This window comes from Arvicanthis niloticus, chromosome 22 (genome assembly GCF_011762505.2).
Source record: "Arvicanthis niloticus isolate mArvNil1 chromosome 22, mArvNil1.pat.X, whole genome shotgun sequence".
Classification (NCBI taxonomy): Eukaryota; Metazoa; Chordata; class Mammalia; order Rodentia; family Muridae; genus Arvicanthis; species Arvicanthis niloticus.
Window position 1 is genome coordinate 971635 of NC_133429.1, and position 19648 is coordinate 991282.

The window sequence follows — 19648 nt, forward strand, 5'->3', positions numbered from 1 at the left end:
AGGCCAGACTGGACATTGGGGATCCTCCACTTGGCCCTCTGAGTCTTTGCCCTGGGCCAGGGTATCTCAGTGACTCCAGTCTGCTAGGCCGAAGCACCAGGATTTACCTGTCTCTACCTCAGTACAGGGATGGGGTGGGGTCACTGGGGCATTGTGTTTGAACTCAGGTCCTCATGCTTCCCTGGAAAGCCTGCTTAGGAGCTGAGTACTCCCTTCAGCCCCCAGGACTCCGCCCTGTTCCCCTTTTTGACAGGGTCTCTCTGTGTAGCCCTGGTTGTCCTGAAACTCGCTCTGTAAACCAGGCTGCCTTGAAACTCACAAGAGATCCAACTGCCTCTGGCTCCAGGATGCTGGAATTAAACACGTGTACCACCCCACCGCCTGGCTACTCGGAACCCTTTCTTGGTGACAATTTACCAAATGATGATCCCTAGCCCATGAACCCAAACAGAGCAGATCACAGGGGCCGGAGGGACAGGATGGCTCAGTGGTTACAGTACCTGCTGCTCCTTCAGAGGTTTGTTGGTTTCCCAGCATCCACATGGGGGTTCACAGCCACCTGTAAGTCCAGCTCCAAAGATGCAATGCCCACACAGACATGAATGCAGGGAAAACATCAGTGCACATAAAACAAGATTAAATTATTTTGGGGGCTGGAGACATGGCTCAGTGGTTAAGAGCACTGGCTGCCCTTGCAGAGGTCCTGAGTTCAATTCCCAGCAACCACATGGTGGCTCACAACCATCTGTAATGGGGTCTGATGCCCTCTTCTGGTGTCTGAAGACAGCTACAGTGTACTCATATACATAAAATAAATCTTAAAAAAGATTAAATTATTTTAAGAAAAGGGAAGTATATGTGCACACAAAGATAAATGTGAGCAGACATGATGACGCCTGCTTGTCATCCGCTAATGGGATGGTCAAGGCTCACAGGGTTGTGTCTGTGAGCTGCAAGACAAACTTTGACCGGGAGCCCCTTGTCTGAGCCATGAACTGGTGGGGTGGGGACCGAGGCCCCATAGGAGAGTTTCGGGGGAATAATCTCCCCACAACCCCAATCAGCTAGTAAATGGAGACTTTGACCCTTCTCTCTCCATCTTATCTCAAGGCTGGGCGATCAGGCAGGCACTGGGACAGGAACACACGCAGTACAGCCCTGGCTTTCAAGTTTTTTTTTTTTTTTTTTTTTTTTTTTTTTTTTTTGGTTTTTCGAGACAGGGTTTCTCTGTGTAGCCCTGGCTGTCCTGGAGCTCACTCTGTAGACCAGGCTGGCCTCGAACTCAGAAATCCACCTGCCTCTGCCTCCCAAGTGCTGGGATTAAAGGCTTGCGACACCACCGCCCGGCCTTTCTTTCTTTTATTAAAGCACCAATTGGGCACTGACTGTGTACCCATGCCTCTTCCTGGAAGGTGGAAAACACTTCTCAGATTTGTGAGTTAGTTCACACCTAGGAGACTCAGATTGGCCCACCAACAGGGAACTTACCTGCCTGGTACGTGCAGGGTCCCAGGTTCCACCCCAGCGCTGTGAAACAGTAAACAATACGCTTGGGCGTTCATATGCACAGCAACAGCATAAGTTGGTGTACAGCAGACTGTTATTCTCACCTGCCAGTAAGCCTGGCTGACAGCAGGTGCTTTATAATGTCATATATATATATATATATATATATATATCAGGCAGTTCATTAATAGGAGGTGCTCCATCCGATCTTAGTACACTGTAGGTTGTCTGGTATACAGCAGGCATAGCATTCATGTCTGGCATACGTTGCATATGTGAAAAACAGTTTATATCCCTTATATTGAATGTGGCAGTTACATATGAGTGTTCCTTTGAGGCCTGGTATACAGTAGACGTGATATTAATGCCTGCGTTACAGCAGGCTGCCCCCATCAGTGCATACTCTGCAGCAAGCATTTTGTTCATACTTGTGACCCGTGTGGTATTTAGGGAGTGCTACATGATCGTACTGTGTACAGCAGGGCATGAATTTCTGCCTGGCGCACAACGGGCCTGCTTAAGAATGGATGAGCGAGCCAGGGCAGGGCGTTTTCTCACATCCGCAGGCGCTGATGGCCCCTGCGGGCGCTCGCTCCAGGTAAGAACTGCAGCCTCTCTCCTGGCCTCGAGCTCCCAGCACAGCCTCGGGGAGCCGAGAGCAGCCGAGCGCAAACGAGCGCTGCCAAGCGACGCCTCCCGAAGCCGAGAGGAGCCGAGAGGAGCCGAGAGGAGCCGAGAGGAGCCGAGAGGAGCCGAGAGGAGCCGAGAGGAGCCGAGTGGAGCCGAGTGGAGCCGAGTGGAGCCGAGTGGAGCCAAGCCGCACTTCCCCGAGCCGAGTGGAGCTTCGCCTCCCGAAAGGAACCGAGCTCGGGCAGCCGAGTCCTCCCCATTCCCACAATTCCCGGCGTCCGCGCCCAGTTGCGGGCCGCTCAACCCCGTCCCACGTCGACGCAACCCCACGGGCGCCTGCGCTGCGCCCTCCAGGTCCCGCCCCCGAGCGGCGAGGCCCCGCCCCCAGGCGATTCGGGAGTCCCGTCCCTGCGGCGCGCGCGCAGCCGTGCGGCCCCTCCCATTGGCCGCGCCGCCTGCCCGTCGCGGGGCCCGTGGCAGCGCTTCAGGTCGTCGGGCGCCGGCGCTCGGTGGCGACGGCTGCGGGTGGCGGCGGCGGCGGCGGCGGCGGCGCTGCACGGCGCGGACGGTGGACGCGCCTCTGGGGCCGGGCCAGGCCTTCGGGGAACCGGGACGAAGCAGGGCCGGGCCGGCGGCGGCCGGGGGACCGCGACGATGACTCTGGAGTCCATGATGGCGTGTTGCCTGAGCGACGAGGTGAAGGAGTCGAAGCGCATCAACGCGGAGATCGAGAAACAGCTGCGGCGGGACAAGCGCGACGCCCGGCGCGAGCTCAAGCTGCTGCTACTCGGTGAGCTGCGTCCCCGTGCCGTGGGACCTCTGTCACGGGGACGGGGTGGGTGCACTGGGCATCCGGGCCTTGCCGGGGTCTCCGCGCGCGCAGGGCGCTGCACCCGCTGCGGTCTTTGGTCTCGGGCGAGTCACACGCGGTGACAGCGGGGCGCGACCCCTCGAGACCACTGCCCACGGTCGGTCGGGCCACCCCGGGTGTCCTCGGGGCAACTGGTCAGCGCTGCCCTGCAGCGGTCAGTCCTTCCGGGATCGCTGCACCCTGAGCCGTGCAGGTGGCTTGGGCCTGTGGTGGCCAGCTTCTCCCGTGTGGTCCCCTGGGCTCAGCCTGTGCGACCCTTTGTGGCCAGCCTCTCTGTTATCCAAGCCTTAGATTCAGTCGGGGTCAGCCTCCTGCCTCTGGTATCCGAGGCTAGTTTCTGCATCTGCTGGCCACGCCGGCCCCCAGGACTCTGGGAGACGCTCCTGAGAATTCTTGCACGGAGCTGGCCCCTGGCCCTGCTGCACCAAGTAGGCTCTCTCCTTTCCATTGTCCCGGCATAGCCTCGGGAGAGCCCTGTAAGCTGTCTTGCCCCCATGATACCCCTTTGGCTTCCAGATTCCCCAAGACAGTTCCAAAAGGGTTGCACCCTCTTCTCTATCTCCAAACGGTCTGGCTTTGCTCCTGGTTTATTCCTTTCATGGGTACTCCCCAGTCTCCCTCCATGTTCCACAGATCCTCTGAATTCCTCCACATTGGAGCTGGGTGCAGGAGAGTGGGTGTCTTTTCTCCTTTGGGCTTCTGTTGCACCTGAGCTCAGTTGACAGCAGTCAGCCTTGTAGCCTCCCTGCCCCTGTCCTGCTCCTGGGGGTCCAGTCTTGTCTTCTGCCGACCCCAACCACCCCAGGGAAGCTCAACATGTGATTGTCACTCCCTGGGGTTCTGACTTCTCAAGGCCCACCTGTTGCTGGGAGCTGGGTCCTCTTGTTGTTACCCCAAATAAGAGCCCAAAATGAGGGCGGGGTGGCCTGGGCCCTGTGGGGGTTTACAAAACAGACTGGGGAGCTCTGCCTGCCCCTCCCAGCTCCCTGGTGAGCTGCAGTCCAGGAATGAGGACCCAGGCCTTGGAGAACCTGAGGAAAGGACGGTGGGAAGCCTTTGACTACAGGGCTGGAGGGCAGTGATACTTGAATCATCCCATGGGAGGGGTCAGGTGGGGGCACACACTGTCTTCTGTTGCTGCAGCCCATGTGGTTCTCAGGGTAGTGGAGCCTTAGTTACTTCTCCCCAGGATGGTGGGATTTCCTCAAAGCTCTCTGCAGCTTTCCAGGAAGGGAGGGACAAGACGAGAACAGAGCAGCCCAAAGCAAACAGCAGTGGCCCAGGGTAGCCATATGGGGGGGCACAGTGTGGCCTTAGCTGACCTCTGCAGAGGCCAGCAGCCTTCTGTTGGGGACGGTAGTAGAAGCTGCCAGGTAAGGATGACATTGGGTGACTGAGCCCAATGGTGTGTCATCCCAGCTCTGTCCCGTCCCCAAAGCTGGCCTTGAAGTCCCCTCAGATCCAGGAGTGCTTCCTGGCTCTCTGTGCTGTGGCCTGGCTCAGCAGCTGAAGATTTGCGATGACCTGCACACAGCACCATGCCTCTACCCTAGGTGCTTTGGGTCTTAGCTGTCACCTGTGCCCTCAGGGCACCTGTGTCTGCAGTCACTCCCTTTCCACAGAATGGTAAAGGGGGGACAGGAGTGAGCACTGGGCACTGCCCAGCATCTGGCTGTGAAGGCTTCCCGGAGGAGGTGACCATGACCTAGCAGTCTGTCCCAGGTATTGTGGGGTGGGGGTTCTGTACGCAACCTTGCTGATGCACCGTCCCTCATCTCACACCAGCTGTCTGGAGGGTGGAGACCCTGTGCCCTGCCGCCTGAGGTGGCAGCACGCCAGGGGCTGCTGTGCTGGAGCCCTGCTCTCCGGAGCTGGCAGGGTCCCCGCCCCATATCCCGAGTGGTCTCTTTGGGAAGAGCCCCCTCTGTGTGCAGGATTCTAACCTCTTTCTTCATGTTTGAAGTCACCACCCTCATACTGGGTCTGCACCTGTGGCGAGTGGTCTGGGAGTGGGTTTGTATCCAGTCCTGTTCTGCCAGTCCCTGTGTGGCCTGGGGAGATTGTTCAGCCAGGCAGAGAGTTGGCTGCCAGCTTGTTCTCAGGGTGGGCGTCCTGGTCATTGCAGGGTAGTGAGCTGCATCCCTGGATATCACCCAGTGTACCCAGGCTTAGACACCCCCCTTGAGTAGTACCTGGTATAAAATGGTGGTACCTGATATAAAATAACTCGCAAAACCAACTGGTGGCCAGCACAGGCTCTCAGAACTGAAGCTACACAGGACTGTGTGCACCTTCCCGCTGTAGTGTGACATACTTCAGGCTGTCCTCGGACACTCAGGTGGCTCTGGGGGTGACTGGTGATGGGCATGGGACGGGCAGGAGCGGCCCTTCTGGCCGACAAGGCCTCGAGCTCCACACTCAGTGCAGCGTTCAGAGGTCCTCAGCCTCAGACTTTGCAGACCCTAGGGGCCTCTGCCTCCTTGTGTGGCTCCAGGCTGGGATAGAGCAATACTGTCACTGGGGAGCCAGCCACCCAGAACTCTTGATTGGAAATCCCTGTCCCCGAGGCTGGGCAGGGCTGGGCCCGGCTTTCTAAATAAAGCAGGAGGTTGGCTCCCAGCTTCCTGTCCCGAGCCGTGGGCTGGGCGGCCAAAGGCCGGGGATCCGGCGGGGGTGGCCCAAGGGTTGGGCCTGACTTCTGCCCTGGGAAGGAGGCCTCAGCTGGCTCCATGCTTGCTGCTTCTGTCTCCAGACCCTGGTGGCTTCAGGCCATCCCAGGAGGCCAAAGATGTGCTGCCCCTCCCCAATGACGTCCTTGAACTAATTCCCAGCAAGACACACTCCATCCAAGCGCTACACAAACCAGGTGTTTAGGTGTTTAGGGTGCAGGCAGGAAGATCAGGAGTTCAGGGTGATCTCAGGCTACATAGGGAGTTTGAGACCAGCCTGGGCAACATCAGACCCTGTCTCCAAAGGAGGAGACAGGTTGTGTCTCTAAGGACTTGGAGTTTCCACCAGTACAGTGCTGTCCCCACTCTGTAGTGAGGCTGATCCTGAGTCTAAGGGGCAGCTGTGACCTGCATGGGTTCGCCTCTTCCTCTACAGAGGACCCCCTTCTCCAGCTGCCACACCCTTTGTTGGACACTGACCGGGTGTGAGCACGTAGGAGACCAAGTGTGAGCAGGGCTGTGCTTTACTGTTGTTGTTCATCTTCCCCACTGTCCCATGTAGCAATGTTTGCAGGTCTGTGCCTCAGTTTCCCCAGAGGTAGGTGGCTTGAGAGCTGGGGCACCTGCATCCATTCACTCATTGCTGGAGCTGTTTTTTGCTATGCAGGCCACTGTGCCAGGAGCTCTCCCAGCGTGATGGTCACACCTGTCCTCAGTATGCTTCTGGGATGGGATCAAGGACCAGGGTTCTGTCCAGTACTGTTCTTAAGGAGTGCCTTTTGGCTAATGGAATCAGCTGCCTGGAGTGGATAGGGGACAACCTGGGCAACCCCAGCAGGCCCTCAGCTCAGGCTGCCTGTGACAGCCAGAGGGGATGGGACGTACTGGAGTTGAGACTAGTAGGTCTTTATATCCAGGCCTCAGTGTCCTCATCTGTCAAATGGAACAGTGTCCCTGCTCCATGGGAAATGCTGTGGGGTGGCATGTGAGGCAGCGTGGCACTAGCTAACTCCAGTGTGCTCCCGCACTCTTGTATGTTCTTGGGGACTCCACACTTGCATGTCCAGCTGTGCACCCAGCAGTCCGCACATCTGTGGTGCTCACGGTGTGGTGCTGATGTCCCCAGACTTCACCTCTGCTGGGAACTGACCACACTGGCTTCTGGGTCACCACAAGGTCTGAGGGTGGCTGAATGACAGAATGTGATTGCTCTAGGGATAGGGTCATGTTGCCTCATGGCCATCCTCTGGGGCTCCACATGGTAGGCAGTGGTCCCCTGCCATGGGCAGTTGTCTTCAGAGTTGGGCCTGCCCACCGCTGACAGCGCTGACCCCAGGCCTGGCAGTGTCACTGTGGCAGTGGAGACAGCCCTTGTCCCAGGTGTCAGCACAGCTCTGTAATGAGCAGCACCACCCCAGGGCTGACATGCCAGGGTCTGCACTTCCTGTAGTCCCTAGTAACCTTGCTAGCACCCACAGGGTGTCCCAAAGGAAGGGCCATGTGGTGGACACAGGGTGACTGGTACAGCACTGTTTGGATTCAGGAGCCTGGGGGCATCATTGAGTGTTGCAGGGAGGGCCAGCCTCTGCATTCTTCTTTGTTTATGCCTTGCTTATAGGAGGAACAGGATTTTGTTTGCTGCCTTGTAGCCCAGGCTGGCCTCACAGTCACTGTGTAGCTGACGGTGGCCTTGCTTTCTGAGTTTCCTACCTCCTCCTGATCAAATGCTAGGATGACGGGTGTTCACCACCAAGTCTGGTTTATGGTATGCTGGGGCTGGAACTCGGGACTTCACGTGTGCCCAGCGGGTACGCTCTCCCACTCAGCTACAGCCACAGCCCTGATTCTTCCAGAGCCTGGGGCCAATTATGTAGCCCAAGCTGGTTTCACACTTCAACCCACAGTGCAGGCTTGTTCTGTGCCTTCCTTCCAGAGAGGCCAAACCTTCAGACTGCCTGGGTGTGGTGCATGCCTTCAATCCCAGCACTAGAGAAGCAGAGGAAGGCAGATCTGTGAGTTCCAGGCCAGCCTGGGCTACAGAGTGACATCCTGTCTAAAAAGGATCTTGAACAAACCCTTCCAACAGGTGGACAAGCAAACCTTTGCTGTCAGCAAGCGTCAGCTAGAGTTGCGGGGCCTGGTACCTGGGGACATGTGGAGGCAAGACAAGGTCACTCCAGGTGTCTCTGGCTCTGTGGAGTTTCATGAAGGCCTGTGGTAGCCCAGCGCAAGGGGCTTCGCTGCCGGTGGGAGCTACTCAGTGGAGTACATATGGCTCACTGTGACCGCTGTACAGTAGGTAACACACATCCTAACGGTCAGCCACTGCTGTGGCTGTCTGTCCTGGGGCTCCCTGGGAGACTGCTACCAGCCTAGAGATGAGATCACGATTGCAAGTCCACAGGCCAGTGTTCGTGGCCTGTGACTGCTGGTGGAACTGTCCCTGGGCAGCTGTGACTTTGAGTACCCAGGGCTCTGTCATGAGACAGGTCAGGCCTTACAGCCCAGCACACAGGTGTGCTCATGTCTGTCACAGTGACAGGTTCTGTACCCGAGGCTGTGGGTGCTGCTGTAGCCTGGGCCACATTAGCCCAGGGGTGACACTTCCTCCCCTGACTCTAAGTTGGAGCACTGAGTTTTTGAGAGCCTACCTGAGAGGAAGTAGTGTACACACAGTAGCTCTGCCTCTTCCAGCATCCCTGTAGCCTGGGCTATCCAGGTCGGGAGGGCTTTCCTGCCCCACCTTCCCACATTACAGGTTCTGGTAATCATGTATTCATTCATCCGTCCACCCACCCACCCATCCACCTATCCATCCACCTATCCATCCATCCATCCACCCATCCACCCACCCACCCATCCATTCTTCTCCCTCACACACATTCATTTATCGCTTCTTCCAACGATCTGTTTATCCACCAGTCTGCCTGCCTCTTCTTTACGGCATCTTCTTCCTTGTCCTGTCTTCCTTTTGGGGTGGAAGCTTAGTCCCCCTGTTCTCTTGCTCTAGTGGGCAACTCCGAGCAGCCTATTTTAGGTCTGGCCTTTGGCCTTCCTTTCTTGCCATCTACTTGGTGCTAGCACAGCATGGCCCCTCTTAGCGGTGCAGTGGGCTTACTGTGTGATCAGCCAGCTCCAGCCTTGTCCTCCAGGTTACCTCTGACCTCCAGGTGACTAGCAGAGGAACAGGCAGCTGCAGGAGGATGCTGCAGAACTCAGCATCAAGGCACCCAGCACAGGTCCTCCTGAGGACTGTGGGGGTGTGGTGCAGTGCCTGTGCTGGCCTGTTTGGAACATGCATGTGAATTGCTGATGTCTGGACTGGGAGCTCTGAACAGAGACTAGTGCGGTCAGACCCCTAGGGACACTGTGTCCAGCATCCTTAGAGGGAAGGCGGCAGCCGGGTGTCCTTCAGCCCTTCCTCTGTGATCCGTGGGTGCCCTAGGTTCCTTAGGCTGTGCTGCCAGCCCACAGGTGACCTGTGCTCCACCTTAAGCAGGTGAGGAGTGGGGTATTTGTGGTGAGAGCTCTCTCTCTCTCTCTCTCTCAGCCAGGAAGGACACCAGCCCCCATGGCTCCTTAACGTCATCCTGTCTCTGCCCATGGACACTGCACATCATGTTGGGTCCCAGGCATGACTCGGGTCTGGTGCATGGGGTCCTGAGCCTGTATCCAGCCCCCAGTGCTGGTTGACCAGACATAACAGTGCCAAACTTGGCTTCCAGAGACATGGACACTGACACGCACGCAGTGCCACGGCCCAGCCTGGGTACTGATCTGAGTTGCACCTTGTCCCTGGCACATACTGTTTGGTTGTAGCCAAATGCCACAGGGTGGCCTGAAGCCCAGGGGTGGCCAGGCTTAGCTTGTTGACCAGCAGCCTGAACTCTCGGCCTCAGGTTCTTGTGGCCACCTTCCTTGGTCCGCGCCTGTTGTTCCAGTCGCCCTTCTCCACCTGCAGTGGCTCTTGTCTTTTGGTAACTGCTTGCCTGCATGCAACGTCCTCCAGCAGTGGTTGGCTGAGTTCAGTGGGCCAAGGGCAGGACACGAGGACCTGCTGACTGCAGGCGGGGCACACGGATGAAAGAGCACAACTCACGTGTGCACGGAGGGTTTAGTAAATTTCACGTTTTATTTTACTCTTTAAACTTTATATGTGTTGGGGTGTGTACAAGAGTGCAGTACCTGTGGTGGCCTGAAGAGGGTGACAGATATTATGGAGTTGGAATTACAGCTGTCTGATTTGGGTGATGGGAACCCAACTCAGGTCCTCTGCAAGAGGAGCAAGGGTGGGAGGGTTCTAGGCCGGGCTCCATTCCTGGCCACGCCCCCAGCCCCTTACTGGGGGATTCTAGGCGGGGCTCCACCTCTGGCCACGCCCCCAGCCCCCTCACTGGGGGATTCTAAATGGGAGTTCCACCTGTCAATGACAGCTCTAGTCTTATTTTTGTATTTATGTTTTATTTTTGGCATGTGTGCATTTATCGTGTTTGTGTCCCTCCAGGTGCGTGTGTGCATGTTACGTAGAGGCCAGAGGGTAGCACTGTGTCCCCTCGGCCATACCCTTCATTGAGCACAGGCTTGCTCCTTCTCCTTCAGCTGCGGATGCCCCGTATACCCTAAGCCCTAGGCTACAGGTCCCCCCAGCCCCATCTCTCAGGTTGCTTGTGGGGTTTGGGCTCCTGACCTGGGCCTCCTGCCGACGCAGCCTTCGTCTGTCAGCTGTGCACACACATGCCCAAGAGTTGATAGTACTCTTTTCTTTTTTTTCTTTGTTTTCTTAAAAGACAAGGTCTCACTGTATAGTCCTGGCTGGCCTGAACCTCTGTGTAGACCAGGCTGCAAGAGAGTATTGCCAATTGCTGACATCACACCTAGAGTTTTGGGATTTGGGACCCTTTCAGATGTGGAGGAATCACCTGAGTGGTGATAATGTCTGCAGGCATCCAAAGAACTGACAGACAACTGAAGCTTATGTCCCCAACATTTAGGCCAGTGTATGTGACCTGTGGAGAAACAGTTTCTGAGCCACGGGCCAGGGGAGCGTCTGCCCATCCTGCAGTCACTGTGGTGGGATCCCGGGAGCGCCACATGCACAGCATGACCTCAGGCCCACAGCCTCAGGCCCACCAACCTCTGCTGCAGCCCTGGGCATTTCCCTCAGGTGTAGGAGGTGAGGGCAGGGTTCATGCTGAGAGCAGGGTTAGGGTGACACAGTAAACAAACACCCTCTGTGCTGACCATCTGTGGTGGGTCTTGCCCATTGACTGCAGGGGGTTGAGTGGGAATTAGCAACTGACCTCAGGGGACCGTCACGTCTGGCACAGAGACTGGTGGCAAGAACACAGTGCTGCTGGCCTCTGAGGGGCTACTGGGCTTTCAGCCATGGGAAGGTTCAGAGACTCGGCCTGTGTGCCGCAGCTGAGGCGCAGGCAGCGCCCCGAGCAGCGCCCGCGGTCTCAGGTGGGAGCCGAGTAGGACCCCTTGGGTGGGCGAGCTTTCAGAACACTTGGGGTGACTGGCTGTATAGTGCCCCATGGTAGGCGGGCAGGACTTTGGGGCGCGTGGTGACTGGTCCCGGTCGTGTGCAGGCACTGGCGAGAGCGGGAAGAGCACCTTCATCAAGCAGATGCGCATTATCCATGGCGCCGGCTACTCGGAGGAGGACAAGCGCGGCTTCACCAAGCTGGTGTACCAGAACATCTTCACCGCCATGCAGGCCATGGTGCGCGCCATGGAGACTCTCAAGATCCTCTACAAGTACGAGCAGAACAAGGTGAGGCCCGGCTGGGTGGGGCCTGTGGGCGGGGTCTGTGGGAGGGGCCTGCCCCAGAGGGCGTGGCCTAGAAAACCCGCGAGCACAGGTAAGGACCACTAGAGGTAGGGGAGGGGCTGGCTGTGGTTGTCAGTATTACCTGTTCCGCGGAGACCGAGCCCGCGGAGCTTCACGGGTGCGGCTGGTGTGTTTTGAAATGTTATTTATTCTTTGAGAATTTCATGTATTTTGAACTTATCATTTCCCCTCCCCCATTTTTTCTTGATCCTTCCCCATCAGGCTGTTTGTATGTTTGTATGTATGTATGTATGTATGAATGAATGTGTGTGTGTATGAATGTATGTATGTATGTATGTATGTATGTATGAATATATGTATGTACATGTGTGTATGAATATATGTATGAATATATGTATGTATTGTGTGTAAGAATGTATGAATGTATGTATTTATGAATGTATGTATGTATGAGTGTATGTATGAATGTATGTATGTATGAATGTATAAATGTATGAATGTATGTGTGTATAAATGTATGTATGCATGTATGTATGTAAGAATGTATGAATGTATGTATTTATGAATGTATGTATGTATGAATGCATGTATGTATGAATGTATGTATGTATGAATGCATGTATGTATAAATGTATGTATGAATGTATGTATGTATGAATGTATGTATGAGTGTATGAATGTATGAATGTATGTGTGTATAAATGTATGTATGCATGTATGTATGTAAGAATGTATGAATGTATGAACGTATGTATGTATGAATGTATGTACGTATGAATGTATGTATGTATGTATGAATGTATATATGTATAAATGTATGTATGAATGTATGTATGAATGTATTTATGTATGAATGTGTGAGTGTATGTATGTATGTATGTATGTATGAATATATGTATGAGTGTATGAATGTATGTATGAATGTATGACTGTATGTGTGTATGAGTGTATGTATGTATGAATGTATGTGTGTATGAATATATGTATGAGTGTATGTATGTATGAATGTATGTATGTATGAATGTATGTAAGTTTGTATGAATATATGAATGTATGTATGTATGAATGAATGTATGAATGTATATATGAATGTATATATGTATGAGTGTATGTATGTATGTATGAATGTATGAGTGTATGAATGTATGTATGTATGAATGTATGACTGTATGTGTGTATGAGTGTATGTATGTATGAATGTATGTATGTATGAATGTATGAATGTATGTATGTATCAATATATGAATGTATGAGTGTATGTATGTATGAATGTATGTATGTATGTATGAATGTATGAACGTATGTATGTATGAACGTATGTACGTATGAATGTATGTATGAATGTACGTATGTATGAATGTATGAATGTATGTATGTATGAATGTATGAATGTACATATGTATGAATGTATGTATGTATGATATGGCTCAGGGTCTTGGTCCTCTTAGGCCTGAGCTCACACTGACCAATTCCCCAACCCTTCTGTGTTAGAAACAGGGCCTTCTTGCTTAGTAGCTTCTTGCTCAGGGTCTTCCAGCTCCAGTCTTGCCGTCCCTCTGCCTCCTTCTCCCAAGTACCAGGTATTGTCTTAAGAAACTTGCGTCAGATCATGGGGACCTGTAGAGTCCCTGTGTCATGTTGGAGTCCTGTGGTCCTGGATTTGGATGCATGGGGTCACTGTGGCTTGCCCTGGGCTGGTGTCTCTGCAGCCTCCTGACAGTTGTTGATGAGTCTGGCCTGTTTGAATCTGCGTCTTGTTGGTGCAGGGAGGCAGGCGGGGCTGTGGAAGCACATCAGCCGGAAGCAGCCTCCTGCCCGTTCCACAGACAGGCCTGATGGGGCTGGTTCTGCCAACTTCCTTCCCTATATGAGGGCCAGGGCAGTCACTGTCACAGGCGGGGCTCTTCCCACTTAAGGACAGGTGGATGATGGTGGGAACTGCCCCTGCAGGGCTCAGCGAGGCCCAGGCAGCCCAGTGCCTGTTGTGGAGCCACAGGCCTTATCAGGCTGGGAGCTGTGTCTGCTAGCAGCCCAGAGCAGAGCCCACCTTGGGAAGGCTACAGAGGAGGGATCCATGGTCAGGCTCTCAGGGGCTGGTTAGTGGTGTTGTGTCGTTTACTGGTTCCTCTGACTGGGGCTGTGGAAGGGTCACCTCCTGGTGTTTTCAGGAGAGGGAGACAGCCCAGCTTATGTGTGCCCTGTGCAGCAGCTCCCGTTTCTCGGCTTCCAAGGAGCTGGATCAAGGGCGGCTGGGGTCTTGTGGGTAGAGACCTAGTCTGGCATGCCTGAAGTCTTGGGTTCCATCCTCAGCACTGATATATCCCAGTGTGTGTGTTGCAGGGTGAGTTCAAGGTCATCTTCGGCTGCATCCTTAGGTCAGCCTGGGCTACACAAGACCTTGTTTCAAAATCAGAAAAGTACAGAAAGGGAAATGCAGGTTTGTGCTTGCCTCTCCCGGCCTTCACCCCCACCCCCACCGAGTGGTCGGGGCATGGGTGGTGGGCTCTGGCCTTCACCCACACCCACACCGAATGGTGGGAGCATGGGTGGTGGGCTCTGGCCTTCACCCCCACCCCCACCGAGTGGTCGGGGCATGGGTGGTGGGCTCTGGGCCTTGCAGCCTCATTGCTTTCCACAGGCCTTGCCTCCCCTCCCTGCCCTGCTGGCCCTGCTGGCTCCTTGCTTGGCCACGGTCCCCCTAGGAGCTCACAGTCCTGTCCTCCCTCAGGCCAATGCACTTCTGATCCGGGAGGTTGATGTGGAGAAGGTCACAACCTTTGAGCACCAGTATGTGAATGCCATCAAGACACTGTGGAGTGACCCTGGTGTCCAGGAGTGTTACGATCGCAGGCGAGAGTTCCAGCTGTCGGACTCAGCAAAGTAGTGAGTGGGGCTGACATGCATGGCTGACACAAGAGACATGGATGGGGTCAGAGAGGCCATGACCTATGCCCAAGAGCCTGTCCACAGACTCATCACCCACAGGGCTGGCTGGCCAATCAGGGCTAGCACTCTACTCTCCTGCCCAGATCTGGGGTCCACACAGGCCAGGGCTGGCCTGACCACTCACTGCCTACATGCTGGCCTCAGCCAAGGTGAGGCTTAGAGAGCAGGGGTGAGACTCAGGTTTCTCATCTGTCCCAGTCCTGCCTGGAGGGTCAACCAGGGCAGCAGAGACTTGAGAACATCTAGGAGACAGTCACAGCTCAGGAGAGTCTGTGGTGGAGAAGTTGTTGCAGAGTCCCAGCTGACAGGGCACTCAGGTCTCAGCAAGGCACCTGTGTCAGTAGTGACCCTGAGTTGAGCCTTCTGAGGTATCCCCCATGCTGTGGTTCTGGCTGTAGTGGGCCCCACTCTCCAGCTGTCCTTAGCACTGACCCCCTTCTTGTGATCTATCTGGGACACTTGTGACTCCAGGCCGATGTAAACAATGTGCTCTTACTGGAGCCAGTACACAGGCAGACCCCAGCCCTCTAGTGCCAAGTCCCTGTCTGTCCATGGGTGTGGGTTCTGGCCCCCGTGGGCTCCTGAGCAGACAACTCTGCATTGTAGCTACTTGACGGACGTGGACCGCATCGCTACCGTCGGCTACCTGCCCACCCAGCAGGACGTGCTGCGGGTCCGGGTGCCCACGACCGGCATCATCGAGTACCCGTTTGACCTGGAGAACATTATCTTCAGGTGATGGTCAGAGCTGTGAGACGTGAGGAGCCGGTGGGAAGACGGTGCAGGCTGTGACCCCAGGGTGGCAGTGGGGACACTGGGGCTTGCAGTGGGGCTTTGTGGCCTCTGGATGGGGAACCTGTCAGGGCGCTTCCCTGGGACCCCTGTGAACCTGGAGATGCGTGGGATACCATTGGGACGGGTGTTCCCACTCAGAACCCTCACCCACAGACTCCAGAGGGCCAGGGTCAGAGCAGGGACTTATATGAAGAGGCCAGGGCAGATTAGGTGACAGTTGCCCCAGGCCCCTCCCAGTGGTGGCAGCTGTCCTCAGTTTCTTGGCCTGTGGGTGTGTTGTGCCATTCCTGCTCTCTCCTTCCTTAATCTTTTTGGTGAGGCTCCCGGTGGCACCATGATGCTGAACCCATGTGGCCCATGCACATGCGCACACCGTGCCCACAGCTCCCCTGTCCTCACTCCCTGGGCGGCCTCTCAGACGTGCTCCTCAGCACTGATACCACATCTCCCCAAGAGTGTCCATGCCCTCAGCCCCTAGACAGGTCTCTCTCCTTGGCTGCCGCAGCTACTCAAGTGAGGGCAGAGGCCCATGGGGACCACATGGCCTGTGACCTTAAGTCTTGGCAATATGTGGCCAGGTGGGCAGCCTTGTGGTCCTCAGGCCAGTAGCAAAGTCCACAGGCAGAGGCTGTCACTGCCTGTGTACTTGACTGGATGCCAGGCGCACACATGGTGGGGACGTGTTCTCTGCCCCTGCCTGACCTGTGTGTCTGCTGTGTGGTTCTGAGCCATAGAGAGGTGACTCCAGTCTGCAAGGCCACCCAGGCAGACACTGCCATCTGTACAAGGGACCTGAGCACTTACAGGAACACCAGCCTGGTCATCCTAAGCCTGCAGCCACCTGGGCGCTTGGGGTGGGGACCCGGTTATGGACGGAGTCTAGAGCTGAGTGGCCCGTGATCTTCCCCTAGGATGGTGGATGTGGGCGGGCAGAGGTCAGAGCGCAGGAAGTGGATCCATTGCTTCGAGAATGTGACTTCCATCATGTTCTTGGTGGCACTAAGCGAGTATGACCAGGTCCTTGTGGAGTCGGACAATGAGGTGACGCTGGGGACACGTGGGGGCTGGCAGGGGCGGGGCGGGGCGGGGGTAGCCTGCTCACCCAGTGTGTCTGCTGTAGAACCGCATGGAGGAGAGCAAGGCTTTGTTCCGCACCATCATCACCTACCCCTGGTTCCAGAACTCATCTGTCATCCTCTTCCTCAACAAGAAGGACCTTCTCGAAGACAAGATCCTGCACTCACACCTGGTCGATTACTTCCCCGAGTTCGATGGTGAGCACTGCCCGCTTCCCCAGTCACCCCAGGCCTGGCTGCCCACGCTGGGCACCCTGGAGGCCTCTGACCAAGCCGCTACTCCTGTTGCCTGCAGGGCCACAGAGGGATGCACAGGCCGCACGCGAGTTTATTCTGAAGATGTTTGTGGACCTGAACCCCGACAGCGACAAGATCATCTACTCCCACTTCACCTGCGCCACCGACACTGAGAACATCCGCTTTGTGTTCGCAGCTGTGAAGGACACCATCTTGCAGCTAAACCTGAAGGAGTACAACCTGGTGTGACCGTGGCATGGCTGCCACCAGACCAGCTTCCTCCGCATCTGGTCACCCAAACCGAGGGACCTGGGCATACGGGGGCTGGGGCACGTCTCTCTTCCCAATCACTTCCTGTCCCTGTCCCTGTTCCTCTGTTCTTCAAGGGCAGAGTGGCCTCTTTTAGGCCTTGACGCCATGTGGCTTGAGTTGTTTTTTGTTTTGTTTTGGTTTGGTTTTTTCCTAGAAAACAAAAAACAAACAAAAAAAAAAAGAAAATGAAAACCACATGAACAGCAGTGTGCCCTCCCCAGAGCCACCCCCAGAGCCACATGGCTATTAAGGTCAGGGTCACTGCAGCTCGAGCCCATGGTCCTGAGTTCTGCTCCTCCCCCAGGAAGGCTGGAGGCTTGGTGACCGTGGACTATCCCTTTTCTAAGTTATTGATATCCCATATGCCCTCAGGGCCTGCACCATCTGCTCCCTAGACTCCAAGAAGTGGGGGTGGGCAGCCCCTGTACCCACCCTGGGAAGTGCCTAATCTTTTTTGTTTTGTTTTTGTTTTTGAAGAAAAGAGAAATGTTCTCCATTCTGACTTGGCAGGCAGGTGACACATTACAGGGTCTAGTGACCATAACCCCTGTGTTCCCCTGCTACAGGCAGGGCCTGGCCTTTGGTGAAGTAGGGGTGGGAAGATTAAGTTCCCAAGACCCTCTGGCTTGGCTAGGGAAGGCCCTGGGGTTCCTGAGGGGCTGCATGGAGTTGGGCAGCTGGAGGGACTGTCCGAGTCTGTGCCGCTCACACACAGCCCAGTCACGAGCGGGTGCATAGGGGCCTCTTCCGACAATTCTCAGGTCCATACCCAGACATGGGCAGTGGCCTCGCCCCACGCACTGGTCCCTGGCCATAGTCACTGCACCATGCCTGGTGCTTCCTAACCAGAGGGCCAGCATGTAGGAGGTGATAGCTGTGGCCAGAGAGGACATAGGCAGCCCCCCTGCTGCTCATATACACTACAGTGTCTGTTTGTCTGTCTGTCTGTCTGTCTGTCTGTCTATCTGTCTGTCAGTCAGATATCTTTACTTTTGCACGTGTGTTCTGGGCTTGGATATCCAGCCATGCCTTTGTCCTGCCTGCCAAGCTGGACTCCAGGCCCCAGAGTGTCCACTCCGACACATGCCAATCATCCCAGGCAGAAGGGAACAAGGGACCAGTGGACATGACAGAGCCCTAGGGTCTGATGGGTGGCTATAATGATCACCCACATTCCTGGCCTCCAGCCCCTGGATTCCCACACCAGGCTCCTCTCCTGTCTCCAGTTGAGGGTCCCTCTGATCTGTGCCATCCTACCCACTACAGACTTGTATGGATGGTAGGGTCATCCTGGCCGCCCACAGACTCCCGGTGAAAGACCCAGGTTCCCACAGCAGGCATCTGTGCTGCACAGTGGGAAGCGGTTGGGACTGTACACGTGTCTGAGGCTGGACCACCCCAAACCGGCAAAGTGTAAGCCTCTCTTAGGCAGTGTGTGCCAAGTGTGCTGGGCCATAGTAGCCACAGCCAGAGCTCTGGGCAGTATCCAGCTCACCCAAGTGTTAGGGGCGGGTTCTGCTTAGGGGAACTGTGTCAGGGACCCTTGGGGCTGTGCCACACAGGTCAAGATGGGGACCCTAGCCTCCATACTTCTGACCTGGTCCTCACCAAGAGATAGCTTGATTACAGGGGACACACTGGTTTCTTTGTGTCCACCTTGGTGCACTGGGAGTGCCAACCACCATCCAGCACCCGGTCCAGGGAGCCCAGGCCTGGCCTGTAGTGGCTGCTGTGACCCTTGTATATTACACAGTCCTGATTTCAAATGTCAGCCTATTTAAGAGAACACTAAAAACACTGTTTTTAACCCTCGTCCTTTGTGAAGCATGTTCCTGTGTGAGGGGGAGGCTCAGGCACCCGGCTCAGTGCCAGGCTCTTACAGGCCCTCAGCCATGGACGCCAGGCTGCAAGCAGCAGGCCGGGGCCCTGACCCCTTAACCCAGAGGGTCTTGCTGAAGCCACCTTTTCATATCTTTCTCTTGAATTCTGTTTTAAATCGGAATAAATTTTGTTCCTAAACTCTGGCTCCTTTGGGATTATTATGGGGGGGGGGGGATGGAATCAGAGCAAGCTTATCCCCAAAGCAACTCTGGCATCGTGCAAGCATCACCTGGTCAACCAATGTGCCTCTGCCATGAGACATTAGGTCCCCTGTATTGCTCACCTGGAGGAAGGGAGCCCTTGCCAGCTCCTTACTGTCGAGGAAGGCTGGTCCCCAGCTCCTGCTACAGGATGTTGGACCAGCAATTCTCTATCCCCAGGTACCTCCATCTCTGGGGGGAGGGGGTGAACTACCTGGGGAAATGACGTGAGTAGGTAGGGTGCTTGTCACCCAAACAGGAAGACCTGAGTTCAATCCTGTCCTTTGGAGTAGGCCTGAGGCTTCAGCACTGAGGACGGATGGACAAGCAGACCCTGGAGCCTGCTGGTAGCCAATTTGGCCAGTCCATGAGCTGCAAGTTCAGAGTCTCTCAAAAATCAAGATGGGGCAATTGAAAATACTGGTAGTCTGCACAGGTACACACACACACACACACACACACACACACAATGAAGAAAGTGTTCAAAGGATGAAGCTCAGACTTACAACTGTGCAGCTGTCCCCAGCACCAACTTCCAGAACATTCCATCTCTGCAGTAAAGCTCTGTCCTCAGTCAGCACCCACACTCCCACCTCCTGTCCCTGTGGGTCAAAGGACTCGGTGGTCTCCTGGGTGTGACCCTGTGGCATCTCTGAGCCCATGTCCAGGATCATCTGCCCTGGAGCTGGAGTCAGAATACCCCCCTCCCTTTTCATGGTTGAGTAATGTTC

At 55.3% G+C, this 19648-nt stretch overlaps 1 protein-coding gene across 2 annotated transcripts; it reads left to right on the plus strand.

Moving 5' to 3' along the window:
* Positions 1-2588: 2588 nt before the first annotated feature.
* Positions 2589-18855, plus strand: Gna11 (G protein subunit alpha 11). Of its 2 annotated transcripts, none has more exons than XM_076919247.1 (7): positions 2589-2926; positions 11268-11452; positions 14199-14353; positions 15023-15151; positions 16123-16252; positions 16332-16485; positions 16583-18855. In XM_076919247.1, the coding sequence occupies exons 1-7, from the start codon at positions 2791-2793 to the stop codon at positions 16771-16773; spliced, it is 1080 nt and encodes a 359-aa protein (XP_076775362.1). In that variant the 5' UTR covers positions 2589-2790; the 3' UTR covers positions 16774-18855. The 2 variants fall into 2 exon arrangements, with proteins under 2 accessions (XP_076775362.1, XP_076775363.1); XM_076919248.1 differs by lacking the exon at positions 2589-2926 and adding an exon at positions 10705-10849.
* The last annotated feature ends 793 nt before the right edge of the window (positions 18856-19648 follow it).